Source organism: Chiloscyllium plagiosum, unplaced genomic scaffold, assembly GCF_037043375.1.
Source record: "Chiloscyllium plagiosum isolate Xiang-an unplaced genomic scaffold, Cpla_swu_hap1 HiC_scaffold_3, whole genome shotgun sequence".
In the NCBI taxonomy this organism is placed as follows: Eukaryota; Metazoa; Chordata; class Chondrichthyes; order Orectolobiformes; family Hemiscylliidae; genus Chiloscyllium; species Chiloscyllium plagiosum.
In genome coordinates, this window is record NW_028270141.1 from 61703310 (window position 1) to 61718910 (window position 15601).

Genomic DNA, 15601 nt, shown 5'->3' on the forward strand with positions numbered 1-15601 from the left:
GTACCCAGATTTTGTGAATGAATTAAAATAAGACCTGGTTGGATTCCTTTATTGCTTTCAGTTTTAAATGCAATCTAGATTCAGGTCTAATATTTGCTAACTTAGCAAATCTTTCCTCTGTTTTTCAGATTTGTTACTGTTTGGCACTGTAGATCTTGGATGCTTCACTTTTCTTTCACAATCATGAAAACTATATTACAGATTAATTATTATCTACTCTGCATATTTACACAGAAAGAGACATTTCACTTTCTGCAAACATATAAAGTCCAGAGATACATGGAGTACAGTCAGTCAGGCAGTGCTGAATCACTGAGTCAGACACAAAGTTTTAACAGCATCTGAAATTTTTAGACAATTGTTTAAAGGTGACTGAAGACACCAATTAGGCAGCCACACAATCAAAACTAGCAAATCTATAAAATGAGAAAGGATCAAATACTGAAAAGGAATAAACATCCAATCAGATTGTGAGTACAAAATTATTCTGATATATTTACATGTGATGGTCAGTTCGCTGATGCATCCACTGCGAATCGAAATAGCCTAGCATTTTGAATGGATTGTGAGGCGTAGTTATTTAGCTTGAGGGAGACAGTGTGGGGTGTAATGGTGGTGCAGGAGTGGCCAGTGTAGGGGGACTAATGTCTGACCATCGGTAACAGTGCTTGGGTAGCATATGTAACAATGATGGTGAATGGTTGGAATGTGGATGTAATGACTTGTAAACCTTGTTCTTTGATCTATATTTAGTGGTACAGTTTGAAAATTATGGAGACATTCAGCTCCTGTACTTCACAGCGACTGCCAAGTATTGTATTCATGATCGTGCTGGTCTTTTATTTCTGTAACACAGGTAAATATCTTAATTATGATTGACAGTGTACCTTTTAGAATGATTTGTAATTGTGTGTTTGTTTACATGTGCATACACATGCACACACTTATGATGATCCACATGCAAGTACATTTATGGATATATTATGTTTTATCTACAACTTGATTGCAATACAAATAAAATTTATGAAGGATGTAAATACTGAATGTCACTGTCATTCAACTGGACACAAAACCTTGACTTTAATGAGTTTGTGTAAGTACTGGTACGAAGATGTGGATCTTTATATCCTACAGATTTCTTTAAAGAAAGGTTGGCATTTATGTTGTGCTTTTTATGACCATTGGTTGTTTCGAAAAACTTCACAGTCAATTAGGTATTTCTGAACTGCGGTCGTTTTTGTAGTTTAGGAAATGTAGCAATCAGTATGCACACAACAGACTCCTGCAACAAGCAATCTGGTCACATTTTTGTGTTTTTGTGATGTTGCTTGAGGAACATTGGCTCGGAAACTCCCTCGTTCTTTTCTGAAAAAAGATACCATGATATTCTATCAAATCTACCCTTTGGTTTGACATCTTTCACCTTCTACAACACAGCACAACCTCAATACCAGATTGGAATGTTTGCCTTAATTTTTGTGCTTGGACTTTGAAATTAATCTTGAAGACAGAAGCCTGTGACTCCAAGGCAAGCATACTATAAACTAAATCTTGGATGACACCATGCTCTGGGCACTCACCACACAAAATCATACTTTGCACAGACTTCAGCAGTTTAACAATGCTAGTCACAATAGTTAAATGTGTAGGAGGCAATTCAAAGACAATTTACAAAGGAAAAGCTATTCTCACTCCTAAAAGCAAAAAGAATGAAAGGGCATGGATTTAAAATAATGTTCAAGTGAAGTAAGATTGATGTGAGAAAAATCTTTTTCACACAGGGTATGGAAAGCATTACCTGGAAGTGTGTACAGACATGTTCAATTGAGGCATTTAAGAGAGCATTGGATGATTATTTGGATAAAAAAATGGTGTAGGCATATGGGAAAGTCAGCACATTGGCACTAAGTAATAGAACCAGTGCAGGCATGATGGGCTGAATGGCCACATTCTGTTCTGTAACAATTCTGATTCTGTGATGCTAGACTAATATCTGGAATGAGAAGCTTTCTTTACAAGGTGACCTTGGATAGGTTAGGTTGGACGCGTTGAATATGCTGGGCTTTAGAAAAGTAAAGGCAACTTAATTGAAACGTGCAAGATCCTGAGGGATTTTTACAAGGTAAATGTGGAGAGGATGTGTCCTGTTATGGGAGGGTTTAGAGCTATGGACTACTGTTTACAAATTAGGGGTTACATGGAACTCTTGATCAAAGTACAGTGGAAGCAAAGTCCTTCAATATTTTAAGGCACCGGTAGCTACATTTATAGTAAACAAGGGGTTGAAAGATTATCAGGGATAGACAGGAATGCATTTTTAAGGTTACAGTCAGATCAGAAATGATCTTGCTGAGTGGCAGAACAGGTGGGTGGGGCTAAATGGCCTACTCTTGCTTCTAATTCATAAGATTGAATGAAATTTGTTGCAGGCATGAAGTAAATAGGAAGGGAGAAGCAATAAAATGACCAGATAGGAGTGCAAAGTTCAGATAAACATTGGATGCAGTTGTTTTGAAAGAAGATGGGAAGGCTCGAGAAAGGTTGAAATGGAATAAGAGAGTATTTGCAATATCATTAATGATTTACCCTCAGTCCTACTTCTAATATTATTAATGATTTTCTTGACAGTTACAGTATGCCTTTTCAGTTATTAATGTCTTTTTTTAACCTAGCTCTCGTGGACATGTGATTTTTTGGGTTCAATCCCCATATACCTGCTGTGTTATTAATGAAAATGCTGACAGAAAAATATCACTCATCATTCAAAGCATTGTGGGGGTACCTATCCCACAAGAACTGCAGCAGTTTCAAGAAGGCAGTTTACCTGCTCAAAGGCAATTAAAGATGAGCACTAAATGCTGACCAAGTCAGTGATACTTACATCCAAAGAACAAATTATGGTGACTGGTAAACAGTGACCACAAAATTACCAGATCATCATAAAAACATGTCGAGTTCAGTAATATGTTTTAGGGAAGGAAATAAAAACAAGCAAATTAGAAGCTATATATATATGCATTAAAAATGTTCAAGAGAATTCCAAAGCTTTGTGTCCCTCTGAGACAACGAATTTGCCTAATTTCTGTTTTAAATGGACTCCCCTGATTTTTAAGCAATGATCCCTCATAATGGATTCTTCCATAAGAGGAAACATTCTCTCTACATCTACCCTATAAAGATCCCTATGATCTTATAAATTAAGTCACCTTCTACTCTTCTCAACTCCAGTGAATATAAGCCTAGCCTTTCCAACCTTTCTTCATCAGAAAGTCCTCTCATTCCAGGTATTAGTCTAGTAAATCTTTTTTGACTAGGCTCCAGTGCATTGGTATGTTATATCCTTAAGTAGCCTGGTCTCCATGTGACTCCAGACTTAAATCAATGTGGTTGGTTCTTAACTGCCCCTGAAATGGACAAGCAAGCTACTCAGAAAACAGCTCACTATCTCCCCCTCCAAGGCACTTCATGATACAGATAGTTAATACTAGCCTTGCTTGTAATGCCCACAATTTGAGTTAATAGAAAATATGGCAGTCTATTTGTGATATTATTAATGATTTTACCCTCAGTCTCATTGTAACTGTAATGTTATTAATGAGTTACCCTCAGTTCCATTGTACTTGTAATGTTATTCATAAGTTTACCCTCAATTGCATTGCACTTGTGGCCTTATTTGAACATAGAACATAGAACATTACAGCGCAGTACAGGCCCTTCAGCCCTCGATGTTCCGCTGCCCTGCCATACTAATCTGAAGCCCATCCCACCTACATTATTCCATGTACATTCATTTGCCTGTCCAATGACGACTTAAATGCACTTAAACTTGGCGAATCTACTACCGATGCAGGCAAAGCATTCCATACCCTTACAACTCTCTGAGTAAAGAAACTACCTCTGACATCTGTCTTATACCTATCTCCCTTCACTTTAAAGTTGTGTCCCCTCGTGTTTGCCTTCCCCATACTTGGAAAAAGGATCTCCCTGTCCACCCTATCTAACCCACTGATTATCTTGTATGTCTCTATTAAGTCACCTCTCAACCTTCTTCTCTCCAACGAGAACAGCCTCAAGGCCCTCAGCCTTTCCTTGTAAGATATTCCTTCCATACCAGGCAATATTCTAGTAAATCTCCTCTGCACCCTTTCCAAAGTTTCCACATCCTCCTTATAATGCGGTGACCAGAACTGTACACAATACTCCAAGTGTGGCCATACCAGAGCTTTGTACAGTTGCAACATAACCTCCTGGTTCCGGAACTCAATCCCTCTATTAATAAAGGCCAAAACACTGTATGCCTTCTTAACAACCCTGTCAATCTGGGTGGCAACTTTTAGGGATCTGTGTACAAGGACACCGAGATCTCTCTGCTCATCTGCACTCCCAAGAATCCTACCATTAGCCCCAGTACTTTGCAATCCGATTACTCCGTCCAAAGTGTATCACTTCACACTTGTCCACATTAAACTCCATTTACCACCTCTCAGCCCAGCTCTGCATCCTATCTATATCTCTCTGCAACCTACTACATTCTTCGTCATTATCCACAACTCCACTGACCTCCGTGTCGTCCGCAAATTTACTAACCCACCCTTCTAAGCCCTCATCCAGGTCATTTATAAAAATGATGAACAGCAGTGGACCCAACACCAACCCTTACGGTATGCCGCTAGTAAGTGGACACCAAGATGAACATGTTCCATCAACTACAACCCTCTGTTTTCTTTCAGCAAGCCAATTACTGATCCAAACTGCTATGTCTCCCACACTCCCATTCTTCTGCATTTTGTATAATAGCCTACTGTGGGGAACCTTATCGAACGCCTTGCTGAAATCCATATACATCACATCAACCGGTTTACTCTCATCTACCTGTTTGGTCACTTTGTCAAAAAACTCAATAAGATTCGTTAGGCACGACCTACCCTTCACAAAACCGTGCTGACTGTCCCTGATCAGATTATTCTTTTCTAGATGGTTATAAATCCTATCTCTTATAACCTTTTCCAACGCTTACCAACAACTGAAGTGAGACTCACTGGTCTGTAATTACCAGGGTTGTCTCTACTACCCTTTTTGAACAGGGGAACCACATTTGCTATCCTCCAGTCCTCAGGCACTATTCCTGTAGACAATGATGATTTGAAGATCAATGCCAAAGGCTCGGCAATCTCTTCCCTTGCTTCCCAGAGGATCCTAGGATAGATCCCATCCGGCCAGGGGACTTGTCTATTTTCACACTCTGCAGTATTTCTAATACCTCCTCCTTGTGAACCTCAATCTCTTCTAGTCTAGATGCAAGTATCTCTGTATCTTCCTCACCAACATTTTCATTTTCTATAGTGAACACTGTTGAAAAATATTTATTAAGTGCTTCCCCTATCTCCTCTGACTCCACACACAACTTCCCACTGTTATCCTTGATTGGCCCTAATTTAACTCTCGTCATTCTTTTATTCCTGACATACCTATGGAAAGCCTTAGGGTTAACCCTGATCCTATCCGCAACAACTTCTCATGTCCCCTCCTGGCTCTTCTGAGCTCTTTTTAGGTCTTTCCTGACTTCCTTGTAACCCTCAAGCGCCCTAAGTGAGTTTTCACATTTTGTCCTAACATAAGCCTTCTTCTTCTTGACCAGGGATTCCACTTCCTTAGTAAACCACGGCTCACACGTTCTATGTCTTCCTCCCTGCCTGACAGGTACATACGTATCTAGGACACACAAGAGCTTTTCCTTGAATAAGCTCCACATTTTTAATGTGCTCATCTCCTGCAGTTTCCTTCCCCATTCTATGCTTCCTAAATCTTTCCTAATTGCATCGTAATTTCCCTTCCCCCAGCTATAACTCTTGCTCGGTGGAGTACACCTATGCTTTTCCATCACTAAAGCAAACCTGACAGAATTGTGATCGCTGTCTCCAAAGTGCTCACCTACTTCCAAATCTAACACCTGGCCAGACTCGTTACCCAGTACTAAATCTAAAATGGCTTTGCCCCTTGTAGGCCTGTCTACATACTGTGTCAGGAAGCCCTCCTGCACACACTGGACAAAAACGGACCCATCGACAGTACTCGTACAGTAGTGATCCCAGTCAATATTTGGATAGTTGAAGTCCCCCATGCCAACTACCCTGCCTCTCTCACTCCTATCGAGAATCATCGTTGCTATCCTTGCCTCTACATCTCTGGGACTATTCGGAGGCCTATAGAAAACTCCCAGCATGGTGACTTCTCCTTTCCTGTTTCTAACCTCAGCCCATACTACCTCAGTTAATGAGTCCCCAAACATCCTTTCTACAACTGTAATATTGTCCCTGATCAACAATGCCACACCTCCCCCTCTTTTACCATCTTCTCTGTTCTTACTCAAACATCTGAATCCCGGAACCTGCAACAGCCATTCCTGTCCCTGCTCTATCCATATTTCCGTAATGGCCACAACATCGAAGTCTCAGGTGCCAACCCACGCTGCCAGTTCACCCACTTTATTTTGGATGCTCCTCGCGTTGAAGTACACACACTTCAAACCAGGTTCTCGCTCGCCAGTGTCAGATACTTGATTTGGGAACTCCCTACTTTCATCCTCTTCTGTACCTGTCCTACAATTTTGGTTCCCATCCCCCTGCTGTATTAGTTTAAATCCACCTTAATAGCTTTAGCGAATTTCCCACCCAAGATATTGGTACCCCTCTGGTTTAGATAGAACATAGAACATAGAAGAATACAGCGCAGTACAGGCCCTTTGGCCCTCGATGTTGCGCCGATCCAAGCCCACCTAACCTATACTAACCCACTATCCTCCATATACCTATCCAATGCCCGCTTAAATGCCCATAAAGAGGGAGAGTCCACCACTGCTGCTGGCAGGGCATTCCATGAACTTACGACTCGCTGAGTGAAGAACCTACCCCTAACTTCAGTCCTATATCTACCCCCCCTTAATTTAAAGCTATGCCCCCTTGTAATACCCGACTCCATACGCGGGAAAAGGTTCACACTGTCAACCCTATCTAACCCCCTAATCATCTTGTACACCTCAATCAAGTCACCCCTAAACCTTCTTTTCTCTAATGAAAACAGCCCCAAGTGTCTCAGTCTATCCTCATACGATCTTCCTTCCATACCAGGCAACATCCTGGTAAACCTCCTCTGCACCCGTTCCAGTGCCTCCACATCCTTCCTATAGTATGGCGACCAAAACTGCACACAATATTCCAGATGCGGCCGCACCAGAGTTTTATACAACTGCATCATGACCTCAGGACTCCGGAACTCAATTCCTCTACCAATAAAAGCCAGTACGCCATATGCCTTCCTCACCGCACTATTTACCTGGGTGGCATCCTGCTTGTAGAGGTTCCACTTACCCCAGAAAGAGCTCCAATTATTCAAAAACCCAAAACCCTCCCTCCTGTACCACCCCTGTAGCCACGTGTTCAACTCCTTTCTCTCCGTATTCCTCATCTCACTAGCACGTGGCATGGGCAGCAAACCAGAGAAAACAACTGTGTCCTAGCTCCAAATTTCCATCCTAGCTCCCTGAATTTCTGCCTCAAGTCCCCATCTCTCTTCCAACCTATGTTGTTGGTGCCAATGTGGACCATGACTTGGGGCTGCTCTCCCTACCACCCCCCCTGCCCCCCGCCGAAGGATCCCAAAAGCACGATCAGAGACATCATGGACACAGGCATCCGGGAGGCAACACACCAACCGTGAGTCTTTCTCGTTCCCACAGAACCTCCTATCTGTCCCCCAAACTATCTGTCCCCCAATGACTACTGCTCTGCTCCTCGTCCCCTTTCCCTTCTGAGCAGCAGGTGCCCCACTGCTTTCCCCTGGTAAGTCATCCCCCCCATTGAGGGCTCAATCCTAACACACAGAATTTATAGCAAAGATTTACATTGAAAAATTGATTGTCTGTTAAGTCTTTCATCTGTTTGAATACCATGATAGATTCACTTCTTTCATGTGTAAATCATAAAGTACTCAATACCAACAAATGCCAATCTCCAAACACCATCCTACAACTCATCCGTTCTATCCTTGATCACAATGTCTTTACCTTTGACAACCAGTTCTTCATCCAGACACATTGAACAGCCATGAAGACCAAATTTGCACCCCAATATGCCAACATTTTTATGCACAGGTTCGAACAAGACTTCTTCTCTATGCAGGATCTCCAACCAACATTATACACCAGGTACATTGACGACATTTTCTTCCTCTGAACCCATGGTGAGGAGTCACTGATAAAACTACACAGTGACGACATCAAGTTTCATCCCACCATCAAACTCACCATGGACTACTCTCGACTATCTGTCTCATTCTTGGACACATGCATCTCCATCAAGGATGGACACCTCAGCACCACAATCTACTGCAAACCCACACACAACCTCACAATGTTACACTTCTCCAGCTTCCACCCAAAACATATTAAAACAGCCATCCCCTATGGACAAGCCCTACGTGTACACAGGATCTGCTCAGATGAGGAGGAATGTGACGGGCACCTGGAAGTACTCAGGGATGCCCTCACAAGAACAGGGTAAGATGCCTAACTCATCGACCACCAGTTCCGACGTGCCACAGCAAGGAACCGTAATGACCTTCTCAGGAGACAGACACGTGCTGCAACTGACAGGATACCCTTCGTTGTTCAGTATTTCCCAGGAGCTGAAAAACTACGTCATGTTCTTCGTGACCTGCAACACGTTATCAATGAGGATGAGCACCTCACCAAGATCTTCCCCACACCTCCACTACTTGCCTTTAAACAACTGCCAAACCTTAAACAGATCATTGTTTGTAGCAAGCTGCCTGGCTGTCAGGACAACTCCATACAACCCTGTCATGGTAGGCACTGCAAGATGTGTCAGAGTCTGGACATAGATACCACCATTATGCATGGGGACACCTCCCACCTTGTACATGACAGGTACTCATGTGACTCAGCCAACATTGTCTATCTTATACGTCGCAGGCAAGGATGCCCGGAGGCATGGTACATTGAGGAAACTGAGCGAAGGCTATGACAATGGATGAATGGGCACCGCACAACAATCAACAGACAGGAATGTTCCCTCCCAGGTGGGGAACACTTCAGTGGTCCAGGACAGTCGACCTCGGACCTTCGGGTGACCACCCTCCAAGGTGGACTTCAGGACAGGTAGCACCGAAAAGTGGCAGAGCAGAGGCTGATAGCTAAGTTCGGTACCCATAGGGAGAGCCTCAACCAGGACCTTGGGTTCATGTCACATTACAGATGACCACCATTGCAATACATACACACAGATACTCCTACACACACACACTCTCTCTCTCTCTCACTCTCTCACACACACACACACAGGCACTCCTACACACACACACAAGCACTCCCACACACACACACACACACAGGCACTCCTACACACACACACACACACACACACAGGCACTCCTAAATATATATACACACACAGAGAGGCACTCCTACACACAGACACACACACACACACACACAGAGGCACTCCTACACACACACACACACACAGGCACTCCTACACACAGAGGCACTCCTACACACACACACACGCACACACACAGAGGCACTCCTACACACACACACAGGCACTCCTACACACACACACACCTACACACCTACACACACACACACACAGGCACTCCTACACACACACACACACATTCCTACACACACACACACTCCTACACACACACACACAGGCACTCCTACACACACATACACACACAGGCACTCCTACACACACATACACACACAGGCACTCCTACACACACAAACACACACAGGCACTCCTACACACATACACACACACAGGCACTCCTACACACACAAACACACACAGGCACTCCTACACACACACACACACACACACACACACACACACACAGGCACTCCTACACACACACACACACACACACACAAGCACTCCAACACACACACACAGGCACTCCAACACACACACACACACACAGGCACTCCGACACACACATACATACACACACAGGCACTCGTACACACACACACACAGGCACTCCGACACACACACACCCACACACATACACACACACACACGCACTCCTAGACACACAGAGGCACTCCTACACACACACACACAGAGGCACTCCTACACACACACACAGAGGCACTCCTACACACACACACACACACACACACAGGCACTCCTACATACATACACACACACACACAGGCACTCCTACACACACACACACGCACACAGAGGCACTCCTACACACACACACACACAGGCACTCCTACACACACACACACAGGCACACCTACACACACACACACACACACACACACACACACAGGCACTCCTACACACGCACACACTCTTATACACACACACACTCCTATACACACACACACAGGCACTCCTATATATATACACACACACACACACACACACACACACACCCAGGCACTCTTTTACACACACACATATACACACGGGCACTCCTATACACACACACACACACATAGGCACTCCTATACACACACACACACACACACACAGGCACTCCTATAAACACACACACACACAGGCACTCCTATTCACACACACGCACACACACACACAGGCACTCCTATATATACACAAACACACACACACACAGGCACTCCTATACACACACACACACACACACACACGCACACACATGGGCACTCCTATACACACACACACACACACACCCAGGCACTCTTTTACACACACACACATACACACGGGCACTCCTATACACATACACACACACACACACAGGCACTCCTATACACACACACATACGAGCACTCCTATACACACACACACACACACACGGGCACTCCTATACACACACACAAACACACAAAAGCACTTCTATACACACACACGCGCTCCTATACACACACACTCACACACACAGGCACTCCTATACACACACATACACACACACAGGCACTCGTTTACACACACACACAGGCACTCCTATACACACACACACACGGGCACTCCTATATACACACACACACACACACACACACATACACACACGGGCACTCCTATATACACACACACACATACACACACGGGCACTCCTATACACACACATAGGCACTCCTATACACACACACACACACCCTTATCCACACACACACAGGCACTCCTATACACACACACACACACACACACACACTCACTCCTATACACACACACACTCACACTCACACACTCACCCAGACACTCTTTTACACACACACATACTCACGGACACTCCTATACACATACACACACACACACAGGCACTCCTATACACACACACACAGGCATTCCTATATACACACACACACACACACACAGGCACTCCTATACACACACACAGAGGCACTCCTATACACACACACACATACACACACACACACGGGCACTCCTATACACACACACACACACCCACCCAGGCGCTCTTTTACACACACACACACACACACAGGCACTCCTATACACACACACACACACACACATAGGCACTCCTATACACACACACACACACACATACACACACACACAGGCACTCCTATATACACACACACACGAGCACTCCTATACACACACACACACGGGCACTCCTATACACACACACACGGGCACTCCTATACACACACACACACACACAAAGGCACTCCTATACACACACACACGCACACCTATACACACACACACACACACACACACACACGGGCACTCCTATACACACACACACACACACACACACCCAGGCACTCTTTTACACACACAGACATACACACGTGCACTCCTATACACATACATACACACACACAGGCACTCCTATACACACACACACACACGAGCACTCCTATATACACACACACACACATACACGGGCACTCCTATACACACACACACACAAACACACAAAGGCACTCCTATACACACACACACACGCACTCCGATACACACTCCTACACACACACACACACACCAATCCAGGCACTCTTTTACACACACACACACGGGCACTCCTATACACATACACACACACACACACACACAGGCACTCCTATACACACACACACAGGCACTCCTATACACACACACACACTCAGGCACTCCTATACACACACACGCGCGCGCACACACACAGGCACTCCCATACACACACACACACACACACACACACACAGGCACTACTATATATATATACACACACACACACACACACACACAGGCACTCCTATACACACACACACAGGCACTCCTATACACACACACACACAGGCACTCCTATATATACACACACAGGCACTCCTATACACACACACACACGGGCACTCCTATATACACACACACACCCAGGCACTCTTTTACACACACACACATACATACGGGCACTCGTATACACACACACACACACACAGGCACTCCTATACACACACACACACACAGGCACTCCTATACATACACACAGGCACTCATATACACACACACACACACACACACACACAGGCACTCCTATACACACAGACACACGGGCACTCCTATATACACACACACATACACACACGGGCACTCCTATACACACACACACACGGGCACTCCTATCCCCACACACACACAGACAAAGGCACTCCTATACACACACACACACATTCCTATACACACACAGACACACACACACACAAACACACACGCACTCCTATACACACACACACATACACACACGGGCACTCCTATACACACACACACAGGCACTCCTATATACACACACACACACACACGCGGGCACTCCTCTCCACACATACGCACACACACACTGGCACTCCTATATACACACACACAGGCACTCCTACATACACACACACGGGCACTCCTATACACACACACGCACTCCTATACACACACACACACACACAGCCACTCCTATACACACACACACAGCCACTCCTATACACACACACACAGCCACTCCTATACACACACACTCACACACAGGCACTCCTATACACACTCACACACACACACGGGCACTCCTATACACACACACAGGCACTCCTATACACACACACACACTCCTATACACACACACAAAGGCACTCCTATATACACACACACACCCACCCACCCAGGCACACTTTTACACACATACACACGGGCACTCCTATACACACACACACACCCAGGCACTCTTTTACACACACACACATACACACGGGCACTCCTATACACACACACACACACACACATAGGCACTCCTATACACACACGCACACACACACTCAGGCACTCCTATACACACACACGCGCACACGCACACACAGGCACTCCTATATACACACACACACATACACACAGGCACTCCTATACACACACACACACACACGGGCACTCCTATACACACACACAGGCACTCCTATACACACACACAGGCACTCCTATATACACACACACACACACACAGACACACACACACTCCCATACACACACAGGCACTCCTATGCACACACGCAAACACACACACACACACACACTCCTACACACATACACACACACACACAGGCACTCTTTTACACACACACACATACACACGGGCACTCCTATACACATACACACACACACAGGCACTCCTATACACATACATACACACACACCCCTATACACACACACGTGCACACACACACACAGGCACTCCTATATATATACACACACACACACACAGACACACAGGCACTCCTATACACACAGACACACACACACAGGCACTCCTATACACACACAGGCACTCCTATACACGCACACGGGCACTCCTATATACACACACACACACACACACACACACACACACAGAGGCACTCCTATACACACATACACACACAGGCACTCCTATACACACACACACACACACACACACACACACACACACAGGCACTCCTTTATACACACACACACAGGTACTCCTATACACACACACACATACACACACACACACGGGCACTCCTATACACAGACACACACACACACGGGCACTCCTATACACACACACACACACACACACACTCCTATACACACATACGCACACACACACTGGCACTCCTATATACACACACACACAGGCACTCCTATATATACACACACATATACACACACACACACGGGCACTCCTATACACACACACACACACACACACGGGCACTCCTATATACACACACACACACACACACACACACAGGCACTCCTATACACACACACACACAGGCTTACCTATACACACACACGTGCACACACACACACACAGGCACTCCAATATATATACACACACACACAGACACACAGGCACTCCTATACACACAGACACACACACACAGGCACTCCTCTCAACACACACACACGGGCACTCCTATATACACACACACACACACACACACACAGAGGCACTCCTATACACACATACACACACAGCCACTCCTATACACACACACACAGCCACTCCTATACACACTCACACACGGGCACTCCTATACACACACACGGGTACTCCTATACACACACACAGGCACTCCTATACACACACACACACTCCTATACACACACACACAGGCACTCCTATATACACACACACACACACACACAAACACACACACACACACACACACACTCCTATACACGCTCACACACACACCCAGGCACTCTTTTACACACACACACATACACACGGGCACTCCTATACACACACACACACACATAGGCACTCCTATACACACACACACACAGGCACTCCTATACACACACACACATACACAGGCACTCCTATACACACACACACGGGCACTCCTATACACATACACACACACACACACACACGGGCACTCCTATATACACACACACACAGGCACTCCTATACACACACACTTGCACACACACACTCTTGCACACACACACACACACAGGCACTCCTATATATACACACACAGGCACTCCTGTTCACACAGACACACACGGGCACTCCTATACACACACACACACACACACACAGGCACTCCTATATACACACACACACAGGCACTCCATTGCACACACACACACAGGCACTCCTATATACACACACACACAGGCACTCCATTGCACACACACACACAGGCACTCCTATATATACACACACACACACACAGGCACTCCTGTTCACACAGACACACACGGGCACTCCTATACACACACACACACACACACACAGGCACTCCTATTCACACACACGCACACACAGGCACTCCTATATATATACACACACAGGCACTCCTATACACACACACACACACACACACGCACAAACACAGGCACTCCTATACACACACACACACACACGCACACACACAAAGGCCCAGGCACTCTTTTACACACACACACATACACACGGGCACTCCTATACACATACACACACACACACACACACACACACAGGCACTCCTATACACACACACACACACATACACAGGCACTCCTATACACACACACACATACACAGGCACTCCTATACACACACACACGGGCACTCCTATACA

The 15601-nt window shown here is 45.4% G+C and overlaps 1 protein-coding gene across 1 annotated transcript in view; it reads left to right on the forward strand.

The window, feature by feature from the left end:
* Positions 1–275: 275 nt before the first annotated feature.
* LOC122546711 (repulsive guidance molecule A-like) overlaps positions 276–15601 on the forward strand; it is a 151644-nt gene continuing 136318 nt past the window's right edge. The window contains exons 1-2 of the mRNA XM_087979806.1: positions 276–470; positions 754–856. Coding sequence (XP_087835932.1) covers positions 772–856 — 85 coding nt within the window. The 5' untranslated portion in view covers positions 276–470; positions 754–771. The remainder of the gene's footprint in view (positions 471–753; positions 857–15601) is intronic.